Here is a 15,055-nt window from a genome sequence, read left to right on the forward strand (position 1 = left end):
GAGGCGGGTCTGAGAGGGGCGGGCGATGGGGTTCTGCCCGTCGACACAGGCCACCCAGCGGCGCGGCCTCGCGAGGGGGGCGGGGTGAGGGAGGGGATACAGAGTCACAGGACCCTGCGACCCGTGTGCGGAGAGCCGCGATCCGGGAAGCCCGGCAGCCACAGGACGGCACTGCCCTCCCGCCCCCTGCTCAGAGGCAGCTCCCGCGGGCTAAGCTGGCCTCTGCTGAGAGCCCACTCGCCTCCCATCGCGGGTTCCCTCCGCCCCCGCCCCTCTTCCCACACCCACTGCTCCGAGGGGGCGCCCTAGGTTGCTCTCCCCCGCCTCTAACCTTCCTGTCCAAGCTGGGGTGCTTCTCTCAGAGGGCCACCTGCAGCCCGTGGCCTCCCGGGAGCACACCTCGTCCCCATCTGCCTGCAGCCGGCCCCGCCCACCCCGAGGGCTGCGTGCGAGGGTCTCTGTGGCCACAAGTGCTCTGGGCTCCCGGTTTCCCGGTACTGGGCCATGGGGGCTGGTGTGGGGGAAGAGATAGTTTCTGGAAATGGGGGGGGGGTAACCATGTGAGCTCTGGATTCAGGAAGGGGCCCTCTGCCCCCAACCTTCTCTCTCCTCCTACTTGACTCCTCAACCTGCATGACCATTCTCTGGGGACTTGAACCAGCACCTGGGAACTATCAGGAACCTCCCCCACTTCTGTCAGCCAGCCTCAGGAGAGCGCCCTCAGGAGCTGCTACACCTCCCCAGGGCCTGAATAGAGGGACTTTTGGGATGTGAACTGAACAACCTTCTGGGGAGAGTCAACGACCCTTTTACTCAACAGAGCAGGAACTCAGTCAGTAGGCTATTTGTGTGGAAGGAAATGAAGTCGCTTCCATGGCAGAAGAGCCCCCGCCGCAGCAACCTTCGTCCCAGAGCTGCTGGCTGACCTTCTGGCCAGGATCCCTCCTACCTCAGCGTGGAAGGCCCGGCCTCGTGGAGAAGTGTAGGTTCTGAAGAAAGACCTGGCACCTGGGCTCTGCTGCTACACTTGCCTTATCTCGTGGCCCTTGTGGCTCTAGCTTTCCCAGAAACTTCAAGGGCTAAGTGCCTGTGCTTGCTCAGAGACCGCACGCCATTCCCCATTTCCAGCCTCAGGCCCTCCCGCTAGCTGCCTCCTCTAGGGACCCCCTCCCCCCAACACACACACACACACACACACACGCACACTGGGGATGTGCCTTCTCACAGCAGCTCAACCACTGAGATGATTTAGGGACTGTGCCCAAACTCCTGCATCCCCAGCCTCTCAAGTTTTTGCTCTGATCCCTGGCACCCCCTGGAGCTGTTCCACCTTTGGAATCTTTCCCAGGTGGCAGGAGTGCCTAGCACAGGGGTAGTGACCTAAATCTGAGCACTGGCAACCCTAGAAATCTGTTACAGAAAAGCATCTTATTGAGCAGTAAGGGACGCCACTGGGGACGGAAAGGCCTGGCAATAAAGGAGCATGTGAACCTCGGGACAGGGTGCGTGCTGCCTGACTCTCCATCCTGTTCTTGCTTCAGGGAGCAGGGCTTCCTGGGCCTCTCTATCCTGCCTCCTGAGACCCCAGGCAGGAGGCTCTTTGGGAAGCCACAGATTGCTGCTTTCAGTTTCAAAAAGCCCAGCTCCCCACTGGTTTGTGGTGGTGGCCGCTGACGATGGCTCAGGGCAGGAGCCCATGTGGTAGACTGCTAAGGCTTCTCTGCACCCTGTATCTACTCCTGCATCCTCCTCGGCTCGCAGAGTGCATACTTCACTTTCTCCAGCTCACAAAGGGGCCCGTGAGGATTGAGCAGAGGAATGCCAGGTTTTCTTCCAGGCCAGCTTCTGCCCTGGGATGTTCAGGGCAGACTCTCATTTCAAACCCCACTTTCTGAGGCTCCTGGCTTATGGCCATTTAGTGTGCAGGGAGGCTCCTGGCTGAGGAAGGCTCAGACAGAACGACGCAGGTTCTAATCTGTGGTAGTGGGCAGTGGGGGGGGGGGGAGGGGTCACTGCAGGAAGAGGCATTCGCTGTCTTAGGCAGTTAAACCATTGCCCTGTCTTCAGAATGGTTCAGCCAGCAAGATTCTGTGGAGTCCGCCTCCTGGCACCATGCTACAATCGCCGGATTTTGGGTCTGGAGCAACCGAGATCTTCGTCCGACTCTTCCGGAGCGTGCTTTCTCTCGGGAGCACATCTGGGGACTGGCTTCTCGGCTTCCGCCTTTGCTGGCGTGGCCAAAGGAGCATCCCCGTAGGCCCGGTAGCCACCAATCAGGCAGTATGTCTCCCCATGCCGGCCCAACTGCGTTTCTCCACACCCTCGGTTGAGGACATGGTAGTGACCAGGTTTAGGAGGAGAAATGGGAGCCACAGCTGCTGCAAAGAAAATCAGAACTGATCAGTCACTTCTGCTGTACACAGTCTCCTGCCAGAATTTCCCTCTCTCATGTCTCTCCCAGTTTCTGGCTGAAGACCTTTAATCTACTTGATATCCAAAACACAGACTTGGCCCATCACCTCTATGAGTCCCTAGAGAAGGGACACTGGCTGCAAAAGCAATTCCTAGAGCCTACAGCTGCATCAGGTGAGGTAGTCTCTTCACCATTGCCAGGGAAAACAGTAGAACCCGAAAGAAATTGCAATCATGATCCTCTCCATCTCTCCCTTCCACAACAGAGAAAACATTTCTTGCAGTGTGTCACTTCTGAGGCTTTAATGGAAACGTCTTTCAAGTTTTGGAAAAAGATAATCTAATGTAAATTGGTTAAGGACCCCTCCCACTTTGGCAACCCCTCTTGGGCCCCATTTATAATGCCTGTTACAACCACACTGAACTCTAGCCCTCTGATACTTTTATCTAGATTAGAACAAGGCCAAATACTGAGGCACAGTGATCAGGAGACTCAGAACCGGGTTCTGGGTACCAAGTGTAGGCTCACATCCACCCAGCCTCCTGGGACACCATCTGCTCAGCCCTCCAGTCTCACTAGCGCTTCATCACCCCCCTTGGTTCTTCCGGTCTTCCCATGAATAAGGCACCACCCTCTCCCCTAGTACTCAGCAGCTCAGTATGGGATGTGTCTGAGGGGACCGACATAGATGTGTACATGACAACACAGAGGCGCCTGGGTTTGAAGGTGCGGTTCAGGAGTGGCCGTCTTCCTCAAACTGCTCCGTTTACCATCTGCCAACAAAAACGCACTTGCCTTTTGCTAAGAGGCCAATCAGGAAAGGGTCTGAATGGAAGCATCCTGCAGCCCAAAGCGGAAGGCAACATTTATAAAGATCAGAAGCTTCCTGAACACTAGTTCAGGGATGACCTTTCACTTGTCCTCAGCAGTGAGCACTGTGGGACCCTGAAGGTGTCCCAGATCACTGGTATTACTTACAGCTGGGAAAGTGCTGAGGTTTACGTAGTGGGCAAGCCCCACAGGAACATGTGGCAGCCAGGTGAGGTTGTGTGTACACCATGCCTCTTCTACAGATGCCCGGTCTCGGTGTACCTGCTACACTGCCCAGCCAGGGAACAGAGCACAGGTTTGAGTAAATATAGACGATCCGGTCAGACACTCTCAGACAACCAAAGAGATTGGTATCTGGTGGAGAACTGGTAGGGAAGTTTCTCTGAGGGCAGCACATTTCCATAGTTACGCTGCCATGGAAACTGTGAGAAGGCCTGTGAGGTCATCACTACCCAGTGAAGTCATAAGAAGGAACCTGTGACTTGCGGGTCAGGCTTCAGGAGGAGGGGCAGTTTTGTGGAGGAGAGCAGGGTGGAGGCAGAGGTACTCTGCCTGGCCCCTCACACCTGGGCCTCCCCGCCCATGCCCTAGTCTAGTAGACACCCCACGTGGGGCGTGCAGGTGGGCTGGTACAGCCCCAGGGGCCCCAGGAGGGCAAGAGAGACCCACATTCTGAAATTGGCTTGAGAGGCAAGATTAACGTTAAGAGACAGCTAGGTTGTATGGCACTGACCCTAAGAGGCAGAGAATTGTGTGGACTGGGGAATCAGGGAAGGCTCCTTGGCAGTGGGCCTGAAGGACAAGTGAGATTTGGACCCATGGGGAAGAGAGGGAAGACATTCCAGTTTGGAAGAATACAAGCAAAGACACACTCTTCTCGACCTTGTCCTGCCCCAAATATAAATTCATAGAACCCTCACATTTTTACACCTGAGGGCTTAGAAAAACCAAGATGTTAAGGAGCCTACCCAGTGTTACACAGCTAGTGGAGAGGGGTTCTGCTCAATGGTTACGTTCATGTCGGGGCTCCGGATTTACAGCTGATAGGAATGTGAGGACAAACTCATGCCGTTTCAAACATTTCCAAGTGATACTGAGAGAGATGTTAAAGGTGCAAAATGAGGATGCTGAATGACCTCACAAAGTGGGAATGGTGGGCCCATTTTAATATGAAATTCAAAACAAATTCATGACAAAAGGACATAATACAAAATGACAACATAATCATTACACTCCCCTCTCCCCTAGAAGTAAAAATCATTATAATCCTCTTTCTCTCCACCATGAAAGGATAAGATAAAGGCTCAGCAGCAGCCCCCGTGAAAATCATGGTCAACACTGAAGAGGGGTTAGTAAGACAACTTGGTCCGACTCAGAGAAGGAAAGAGACAACTCTGCCCTTAGCCTGATCAGGCCCACAGGAAGGAACCACATTTGGGGCAGCTTTTGATAGTGTGGCAATGAGAGAGAACCTTCTTTAGGAGGGGACTCCCTGTTGCCGACCTTGAAAAAGCAAAGATGGGGCCTTCGTTTACTGGGGCTGTTGCAGAGGGGATGTGCCCAGGAGGTAGAGACTGCTTGGACTACCCTTTTAGAGGTTGGGCCACCCTGGTTGAGAACCACAGCACCTTCTATCCCTAAACTGCTTGAATCAGTGGGTGCCCGTTAGGACAGACGAAGTCAGGCCTCATTGGAGCAGACTGCCTTTTGGAGTGGTAGAAGGTAAAATGTGAAGGGGAATGCTTGCTCTGGCGGAGGTTTGTCACGGCAGGTGAGCCAGCATGAGACCATTCAGAATCTCCAAGGCTCCAGAGATTACTTGGCTGGGAGCATCCCTCTGATGTGGTGTGGGGACTCCTACTTTAACAGGACCTGGCTGGGCATCTGGGGGAGGCTGAATAAACGGTTTATTAACTTAAGAGAGCGAGAGAATCACCTGGGGGGTTCCACCAAACCACTTAAAAAGCCTTGTACCTCGATTCTTGAGCCAACCCTCAGAAAACTTATCTAGATTTGGAGTAGGGCTCAGGAAGCTGCACTTTTAATAAGCTTCCTGGGCAGTCCCACCACAGTGGTCCATGGATAGAGAGACCAAATTATTGTGTATTCTCGGTTGCTTTTGGGAGTCAAAGTGGGCAATATTAAAAACTGCAGCAGGCATATGTATAAACAGGGAATATTCAAGGCAAGCAGAGGTGTATAGTTATTCTATGCATGAATCAGATTTGAGAGAAGCTAGCCTGGTGGTTAAAGAACACAACCCTGAGGACAGACAAACCAGATTCTTTCCTACTGACTTGTGTGATTTTGACCAAGTTCTTTTATCCTTCTGACTGTTTCTTCATATGGAAAAGAGCTATGACTGTACATTTAGCACAATATTCTCTTTCGGCAAAGGTTGCTCTGGGTCCATTTGTGTTCTCTGCAACTTAACCCTTTCCAGTGCGCAAGCATTTTTAAGTTGTTTGGTGAAGTATTACATTTGACTTTCAACAGTTCATTACTTTGGGCAAAGCTTATATAATGCTGCAGAGACTAGAACCTATGCAGAGATAGTGAGAGGATGTTATAAGCTTATTCTGCTGGTTTATAAAAAAGTTTAACCGTTTCTTCTCTTCTTCCACCTGCCACCAAGAGATGAGAAAGAAGGCAGAGCCTGGAAATGCACGCCAAGCAATATTTCTGTGTCAGTTTGCCTTTTATTCCTCTGCCAGTACTTCCCAGAGAGATTTCACCAAAAGTGCCTAAGCTTGCCTTGGCCATTGTTGTGAAGAAAATTTCTCTTTATTGCTAGTCACATCCCCTTTTCCTTCTCCTGGAGGCTTAATGGATGTTTGGGGGCAGGAAACAAAATTTAAACTAAAACATCAATTGAAAGAGCCTTCGTCCTAAGTGTGGTAGTTTGGAGTGTGAATCTTCTCAGGGTCTACTGAATTCTGCCCCAGTGGAAACTGTTATTAAGGGGCACCCATAGAAACATCGCTTATTGTTAGAAACCATGACATAATACAGAGCCAAGATCGACATTATTCTTCACGTGAAAGACTACAGAGAGCCAAGCTCAGTAGTTCACCCTCAAGTGTTGGCCAGCAACTTACCTTTTGAAGCCAGACAGCAGCCCGGGTCTTCAGGTGACTAGGCAGCCCAGAGCACCCTACTGACAAGTGTGCTCACCCATCCAGCACAGAGGGAAAGGTCCCTGTTATGGCATCATATATAAGCCTGCTGCAATAAGGTTTGCTGGTGCAAAGGCTCTCTCACTGAGGACCCCAGTCCTGGAAGGCTTCTCCTCTGGCGAGCTGCCAGTTCAATCTTCTGAGCCAGGCTCACGTCCCAGGGATGGGTCACAAAGCTGACGACGGTGCCTGGCACCTCGATCCCCACCCGGCCCACCCTCCCTGCTCTGTGGATGTAGTCTTGCAGGGTGAGAGGGAAATCATAATTGATGACTAGCTCCACCTGGGTGCTGTCCAGGCCCTGAGAGGCGATGTCTGTGCAGAGAAGAATGTCTCGGGAGCCCTTCTGGAAGGACTGGAAGATGCCTGCTCTCATTGAGGCTGGCATTTGTCCCTGCAGTCTTAAGTGTTGGATTTTGTGGTCATCCAGAATATATACCCCAGCCAGTTCACAGTGCTGTAGCAATTACAGAACACCAGAACAGTTCCTGCGGCGCCAGTCCTATATGCTCTGTCATGCTGCCTAAGGATCTGTACCAACCCAGTCACCTTCTCTCTTCCCTTCAGCCTCATGAATGTCTGTCTGACATGAGGCATGATGCAGTGGAGCTTGTCACTGGTAACAGGGGTTAGAGAGTCTAAGCTGGCAACTTTACTCAGCAGCTGGCCTACATCTTCGGGAAATGTGGCACCCACCAGCACTAACTGAGCTTTGGGATTGAAGGGGTCTTTTAAGTCAGCTGGGCCTTCTGCTATATGGCTCCCCTCCAAGATGTAATCCACCAGTTCCAGGAAGATTTCATCCAACAGCGTGTCTGCATCATCCAACACCAAGAAGGAGAGCTGCTCCAGGCTGATCAGTTGAGTTTTCAGGGCCTTCCACTGAGCCCCCGGAGTGGCCACCAGAATATCTGCTGGAGGTTGTTTGGACAGTTGCAGCCTGATTCTCCTCATGCCATGGCCTCCCCCTAACTCCCGCACCTGGAGGTCCAAGGAGCTGCCCAAGGCCTGGGCCACGGCACGCACCAGTTCGGCTAATTCTCGAGAAGGCACAAGAACCAGGCCTCGAGGAGCAGGGATACGACAGGGGTCCAGGCTTGGCTGGCCCAACAGCCGTTGAAGGAGAAGTAGCATGTAGCTGAGAGTTTTGCCACTGCCGGCTTCTGCGGCGCAGAGAATGTGGCGGCCGCGAAGAAGTGGGGGAATGGTACTCGACTGCACGTTTGTGGGCCGAACAACTTCGGGAGCAGCCTCTTGTAGTGCGCTCAGAACGGGGAGCTCCAGACACACTTCAGTGCAGCTGCCCTTGGGCGAAAGGTTCCGCAGCGCTGGAGCCTCATGTTGCGCGCACTCGATGGAGAAATGGTCCGCGTGGGTGCACCGATTCCTCCAGCCGAACGAAGAGAGTGGCGCGGGTTCCAAGAGCCCAGCGTGAGGTGAGCCGGCTGGTTCAACTCGGGTCGCCACGCTGACATCAGCGGCAGCCCAGGACGCGCCAGCATCGGCCGCGGGGGGGGGGGGGGGGGCTACGCTGGCCGCTATGCCGCTCTTCCTGCTGCCACTGTAGAGCCCGCGGGCTGCGCACCACGGGCAGCGGCTCGTTGGGACCGCGGACCGTCAGGTCCCAGGAAGGCGCCAGAAGCAACCGAGCCGCGAGCGACAACAGCCGCAGCCGCCTTGCCAGAGCCATACTCCGCTTGCTGCGGGAGAGGCGCACGACAGTGACGTCACAGGCGCGCCAAGGCCTCGCGGACGGTGGCCGGCGCGGCTCAGTAAGGCCCGTGGAATCGGCGAACTGTGTGGAAGGAGCGGGATCTGTAGAGCTCAGCAGCGGCGAGCTCTGTAGGTCCGAACCGGGGATGGTGACTCCAGACCCCCGCCAACCTTGGGGAAGGGTGCGCGACGGAGGCAGGACCGGGGTCCGGCGATACGCGGCGATGGGGCCCTGGCATTACGAACCAGGAGGGCGGAGGGCTTCTGGCGATCCGATGTCCGATCCCTGCCGTGCTCTTTTGTCGCCCTCACAGCTCCTGTCATGGCTTGGCCAGTTCGGGTCTCCCCCTGTGACTTATGATGAGGGTGCGGCGATGTTTTCCCAGATGTGGTCCCCGTGTAAGGTCTTTGAATACAAGTATTTACTGAGAGTCTGAGTGAACGGTCAGGCCTGGGGGCCGAGACCAGGAGTCCGGAGTCGTAGGTCCAGGCTCACCCTTCCCTTAGAGCTCCCCAGAGAGCTGAGGGCCCCGAGGGCAAGCTGATGGCTTTCAGCGTATCTTCTCTAAAGTCAAGAGAACTCATCTCTTGGTACTTTTCCCCTTTCTTTTCAGCTGAGGTTCATTCTCCCCTCCCTTGTCACCCTTTACATCTTCTAATCCTGAACCCACTGCTTTCTTGGGTAGTTCATCTCCACCGGCTTTCCAGTCAGATACCTCAATTCCGTAAATAGCAGCGAGGAGGGTCCTGCTACAGGTTTGTGGCCTGTCCCACAAAGCCACGGTCAGGCAGAATAGTTTACTTGAATTCAGTGTTCAGGTTGCCAGGAAGCCTTACGCTACTGGTACTTATTGAACGGAACCCGAAAATGGGTGTCCGATCATTTCTGTAATTTCCAGGGCCTGGGGTAGGAGATAAGGTAAACGTGGATTAACCACCTGGGAGGTTCTTAACATCTGGCGAAAGAGTTTTACTTTCATCAGATACCGTTATAGAGATAAATACTATTAAATTTCAAATAGCATTTTGATACCCGATAAACTTTCTGGAGAGTTACCTGTTAAGCCAGCGGAGGAGAGAGTTTTGAGTACTCATGGGTGAACAGAGTCATTGGATAGAGCAGTGGCTCTTGAGTGAGGGTGATTTGGTCCTCACCCTTCCTCCAGGACGTTTGACAATGGCTGGAGACAATTTTCTTTGTCACATCCAGGGTGTGGGGGTGGGGGTGCTGCAGGCATCTAGTGGGTAGAGGTCAGGATGCTACTACATATCGTACAAGGCATAGGACAGCCCTCCCCACCACCCCAAAAGAATTATCTGGCCCAAAATGTCAACAGTGTGCTATGGAGAAACCTTGGATAGAGGCTGAGGACTGAAGAGAGGCCGAGGTTGGCACATGTACTCTCACCTCAGGTAGTCAGTCACATTTGCCAGACCCTTGTGTGGCCCTGCCCCTTTCCCAGAATCTGTAGCAGGCACACTGATGCCATTGCTTGTCATGGCCTTGGGATGAGAAAACCTTGGGGGCTCCTCAAAGTCATAAACACAGGAAGGAGTGATTTAGGAGGGTGACGTGCGAGAAGAGAGCTTTAGGAAGAACAAAATTGTCCTCATGTGTTTGGGAAATGTGCCAGATGGAAAAGAGATGAGGTGTGCCATGGGGTGTACCATTGCAGAAGGCAGACTGGGACTGATGCATGACAGGGAGTCAGATTCTGAATTTGATATAGACTGCTGTAGCAACTAGAAGTGCCTAGACCTGTCTAGAGAGTGCTGGGTTTTCTGTCACTGCAAAGTTCATGTATAGGCTGATGACCACTGATTGGTGATATGATAGAGGGGAGTTGATATAAAGGATGCTCTAAGACACTGTGATTCTACACCACTTTTACGATTCTTTCCCAGAACTCGGAGCTCCTCGTTCGTTAGCTGAAGTGCCCGTTGGATATCTGCTCTGACGTGTTTCATCCATTTACATGTGCCACTCATTTTTCAGGTACAAAACAAAGAATCGCTCTGCACAAAGCCAGAAGGGCTACACTGAAAGAATGATCAGAAAAGAATAATACATAGGTATGTATTTGCATTGACTTTCTCCAAATATTTGAGACAGGGTAGCTGGTTAGTGGCTGCTTTCTCGTGCTCGAGCCCTTACAACGTGATCTCCTCAGAATGTCATAGGGATAGGAGCCTGTCTGAGCCTGTGTGTCTCTGCCCGTGGCCCCTAGTTTCTTCGTGTCATTGCTTTAGATACTGCGTAAGGCCCTTCTCTTTTCCTCCGATCACAGCAGACATTGAGTAACCTCTAGTTTTGACTGAGATGCATATTTCACATTATAGTACTTTGAAATCAGAAAGGTTTACCTATTGTGGAAACAAATGTAGGCTCCTGGGAATGTTAGTGTCGCAGGGTAATGTTTTTCCCAGAGCTGCCATGGTAACTGACTTTGCCTGGTTACTCCCTACGTTTTCCATTCGACGCAGCAGGCCCACCGCTAGGCCTCTCACCTGAGAAGTCCAGAATCGGGAAGACACAGGCTGTGTCAGTTGCACTGTGGCCTTATTCACAATAGCCAAGATGGTGAAGCAACCAACATGTCCATCAACAGGTGAATGGATAAAGAAGAAGAGGTCCATGTACACAATGGAATATTCACCATGGAGAACAATGAATTACTGCTCTTTGAGGCACCACAGATGAGCCTAGAGATAATCTTGGAACATGAGGTAAGTTGGAAATCAAAAGACCTATATCCTATGATATTACTTATTGGCGTTATCTAATAACTGACCCACAGGAAAATATTTCCACAGAGAAGGACACTCACAGATGTCGGAAAAAGCTATACTTATCTAAAAGGAAAGGTGGTAGGAATGGATAAATTAAGATCAGTGTTACATATACCAATACATATTATATACATGGGTCAAAAAGACCGACCATATAGCAAGGGAGGTCTACGGAACACTGTGTAATACTTTGCATGGGAAGAGGATCTGTATATGAATAGACATATATAATGTACAAATGAGCCAGATTGTGTACAGCTAGGACAAACAATATTCTAATCATTACCCCGATTACAAAAATTAAGGCAACCAACAAGAAGTAATGAGACATAAACGTATGGGGGTTTCTCCTGGCACATTCCATTCTAATTTACAACTTAGGAACACGACTTCCAGAAAGGCTCTCCTGCCCTACTACCCAGATTGGGGAATGGAGAAATGCTGCCTCCTTGTGACCGTTTCACACAACAGCAGCTTTAAACCCACTGCTAATGGTCACTAACTATTCACCAATCGTGCAGTTCTGTAATGGCACCTGTCCACCAAAAAATTCCTGGGGTCGAAAACCGAATAAGAAATTCAAAAGAGGGCAACCTTCCAAGAAGACAATTTCAAGAGGTATATTGTATGCACACTTTGTTCTCCTTTTTTTAAACAGAAACAAAAACGGCTTGGAAAAATGATGAATTTTAGGTATTTGTAAAGACACGCAAACCCAAATTACAAAAACCTATCAGCTCACAGCAGTCAGAATGGCCATTAGCAAAAATGCTGCAAGCAATAAATGCTGAAGCGATTGTGGAGAAGTGCGTACCCTCCGTTCTAAGGGGGACGTGGTAAGAGTCACTAATGAAAACACAATGGAGGTGCTTTGAAAAGGGAAACATTGCGCTATGAGGCAATCAGTCATACCCACTGCTGGACCTGTCACCTGAGAAAATGAGAATCAAAACCTCACAGACTGGCAATTCTGCACTCCAGCAATACTTACCATAGCCAACACTTGGAAGCAACGAAAATGTCCATCAACAGAGGAGTGCACCAAGAAGCAGTGGTCCATGTACACAATGGAATATTACTCCAATAAAAAGTATAAATTAAATTTAAAAACAAACATAAGTAAGGAGACGTAAGCATTTGGGGGTTTATCCGGGCACATTCCTCTCTAATTTATAACCGAGGAACACCAGTGGCAGGAAGGTCTGTTTCCCTAGTACCAGCGTGGGGAACGTAGAAAGGCTGCCACCCTCTGGCCGTTACCTGCAAAAGCAGCTTTAAAGCCTGTGGTAATGGTCACTTCATGTGAACAAGTACTGTAGGGCTGTAAATGAAACCTGCCCTCAAAATGTCTTGAGGGAGGTAATGGCCAAAAAATTTCAAAATGTGACTCATACTTTGAGAAAACACTTTGAAGCGCTAAGCTGTAATCACAGTTTGAAAAATAAGAAGGACATGCCTTAAAGCTTAATGTCAAGGGATTATGAGACACACGGAAATTCAACCACAAAGAGGTATCAGTTCACACCCCTCAGAATAACCTTCAGCACGAAACCCATAATCAATAAATGCTGGGGCTTCCCTGGTGGCGCAGTGGTTGAGAGTCCACCTGCGATGCAGGGGACGCGGGTTCGTACTCCGTTTTGGCAAGATCCCACATGCCGCGGGTGTCTGTGCTCCGCAACGGGAGAGGCCACAACAGTGAGAGGCCCGCGTACCGCAAAACAAACAAACAAAAATAAATAAATAAACAAATAAATAAATGCTGAAGGTGTTGTGGAGAAATGCATACCCTCAACTTTCAGTGGGATGTACGCTGGAAAGAGCCACTAATGAGAACAGAATGGAGGTGCCTTTAAAAGGTAAACATTGAGCTACAATATAAACCAGCAGGCCCATTCCTGGACCTATAACCAAAGAAGACAGAATTGGAAAGGCACAGGAAGGCAAATGTGCACTGCACATATTACAATAGCCAAGATATGGAAGTAACCAAAAAGTCCGGCAACAGATGGGTGGACAAAGAAGAACTGCTACACGTAGAGATGGAATATTAGCTGGGGAAAAAAATGAAACAATGCCATTTGCAGCACCATCGATGAGTCTAGAAGTAATCACCCGAGTTGTTGTAAGTGAGAAAGTGAAAGACACATATCCTATCACTTATAGGTGTGAGCTAAAAGTTGATACCAATGAAGATATTTCCACAGAGAAAGGCAATTACAGATTCATTAAACCAACGTAGGGTCCACCATAAGGAAAGGTGTGATGATTGGATACATTACATTATTGGGGTTTACAGAGATATACAAACGCATGTGAAATATATAATCACCAAAGACCTACGGCATACCAAGAGAAGACTACTCAACATTGTGTCATAACCTACATGGGAAAGGATCTGAAGAAGACTAGATATACGTATATGTGTAAAACATCCCCATCTTGCACACCTAGAACAAAGAAAACATTGTAATCAAATTGGCTGTGATCAAAAATAGTAATTAAATTAAAAAACGAACAGGACAGAATGAGACATAATCTTAAGGGGATTTTCCTGGCACTTTCCGTTCCAATTTACAACCTACAGCACAACTTCCATTTTGGCTGTCTTGCCCTAGTAACCAGATTTGGTAAAGGAGAAATGCTTCTGTCTTCTGGCCGTTTCACACAACAGCAGCTTTGAACCCAGCGCTAGTGGTCATTTAATATTCAAAATAATTGCAGGCCTGTAATAGACACCTACCATCAAAGAAAAAAATCCTGGGGTCGTAAATCAATCAGAAAATTCAAAAGACGTCAACGTTTCAAAAACACAGTCAAGAGGCATATTTTACGCACATTTTGTCTTTTCTTGCTTTTTTTTTTCTTTAAGAAAAAGGGAATGGGAATGCTCAACGTCAGCAATTAATAAAGATTGCAAATCCAATCTACAGAAACCTTTACCACACAGCCATCAGAATGATCACCAGGAGAATAGTGTACAAAGGTTTAAATGCTGAAAAGGTTTTAGAGTACTATGTACCCTCTAGCCGCTGCGGGTAGATAAACTGGTAAGAGACAGTAGGGAGAAGAGAGTGGCGGTGCGTTTAAAGGTAAAAAATGCGCCTACCACCTGAGCAGACCAGAATGAAAATGATACCGGCTGGCAATCCTGCACTGCAGGAATGTTTACCATCGCCAAGACTTGGAAGAACCCAAAAGGTCCATCAACAGAAAAATGTACAAGGAAGAAGTGGTCCATGTACACAATGGAATATTAGCCATGGAATAGAATAAAAGTGTGCCGTTTGCACCACCATAGAAGGACCTAAAGATCATCACCCAACTTGAAGTATGAAAAAAATTGAAAGACAGACATCCTATGACATCACTTATAGGTGTTAGCTAAAAATTGATACCCACGAACTTATTTCCAAGAGAAGGAAAAGCATGGATTAAGAAAATAAAAGTACGTTTAACCTGATGGAAAGTTGTAAGGAATGGATGAATTAGGATATGGGGGTTAAGAGACATGTACTAATACATATGAAATATTTAATCACAAAATACCTATGGAATACCAAGAAAGGTCTACTCAACACTCTGTAATAACCTACACGGGAAGGGCTCCAAAGATGAGTAGACAGATACATTGATATAATGAACTAGATTCTGTAAACCTAGGAGAAACAAAGTATTTTTTTATTGAATTTGCTCTGATAATTAATAAAAACTAAATTTAAAAACAATCAAGAAGAAAGAAGATATAAGCTCTTGGGGGTTTTCCCTGGCACATTCTACTCTAATTTGCAGCCTACTAACACGATTTCCTGGAAGGCTGTACTGCCCAAAAATGGAGTGGGAAATGTACAAATGCTGCCGGCTTGTGGACGTTTCCCACAAGTGCAGCTTTAAGCCCACAGCTAGTGGTCACTTAACATTCACAAGGACTCAGCGCTGTAAAGGACACCTGCCCTAAAAAAATTGTGCTGCGGAAGGGAATGGACAAAAAATTTCAGAACAGGCAAATGTTTCAAGAAGAGAGTATGAAGAGGTACGTTTGACTCACTCTCTTTAAAAAAATGGAAAATGAATAAAAACTTAACCTTAGGAATTATTAGATTCATGCAACTCTAATTTACAGAAAGTTTAC

At 49.1% G+C, this 15,055-nt stretch overlaps 1 protein-coding gene and 1 pseudogene across 8 annotated transcripts in view; one reads left to right on the forward strand and one right to left on the reverse strand.

The window, feature by feature from the left end:
• Positions 1-15,055, forward strand: part of LOC308619918 (uncharacterized protein) — a 58,584-nt gene that overhangs the window by 36,332 nt on the left and 7,197 nt on the right. For 2 of the 7 annotated variants that reach the window (XR_014016276.1, XR_014016277.1), the window contains exons 2-3: positions 10,130-10,206; positions 10,743-10,860. Coding sequence is in view for 1 of the 7 variants with exons in the window: in XM_081239203.1 (XP_081095329.1) it covers positions 10,618-10,632 (15 nt within the window). In the remaining 6 variants the exon portion in view is untranslated. The other 5 variants (XR_014016279.1, XR_014016278.1, XR_014016280.1 and 2 more) reach the window with 5 other exon arrangements.
• On the reverse strand, positions 1,399-9,354 carry LOC308619914 (putative ATP-dependent RNA helicase DDX28; annotated as a pseudogene). Its single transcript, XR_014017915.1, has 3 exons — positions 9,191-9,354; positions 6,343-9,035; positions 1,399-2,378 (listed from the first exon to the last, which is right to left on the reverse strand). The product of XR_014017915.1 is annotated as a putative ATP-dependent RNA helicase DDX28 (transcript).

The sequence above is a fragment of the Mesoplodon bidens genome, assembly GCF_964165515.1.
Source record: "Mesoplodon bidens genome assembly, chromosome: 1".
Taxonomy (NCBI): Eukaryota; Metazoa; Chordata; class Mammalia; order Artiodactyla; family Ziphiidae; genus Mesoplodon; species Mesoplodon bidens.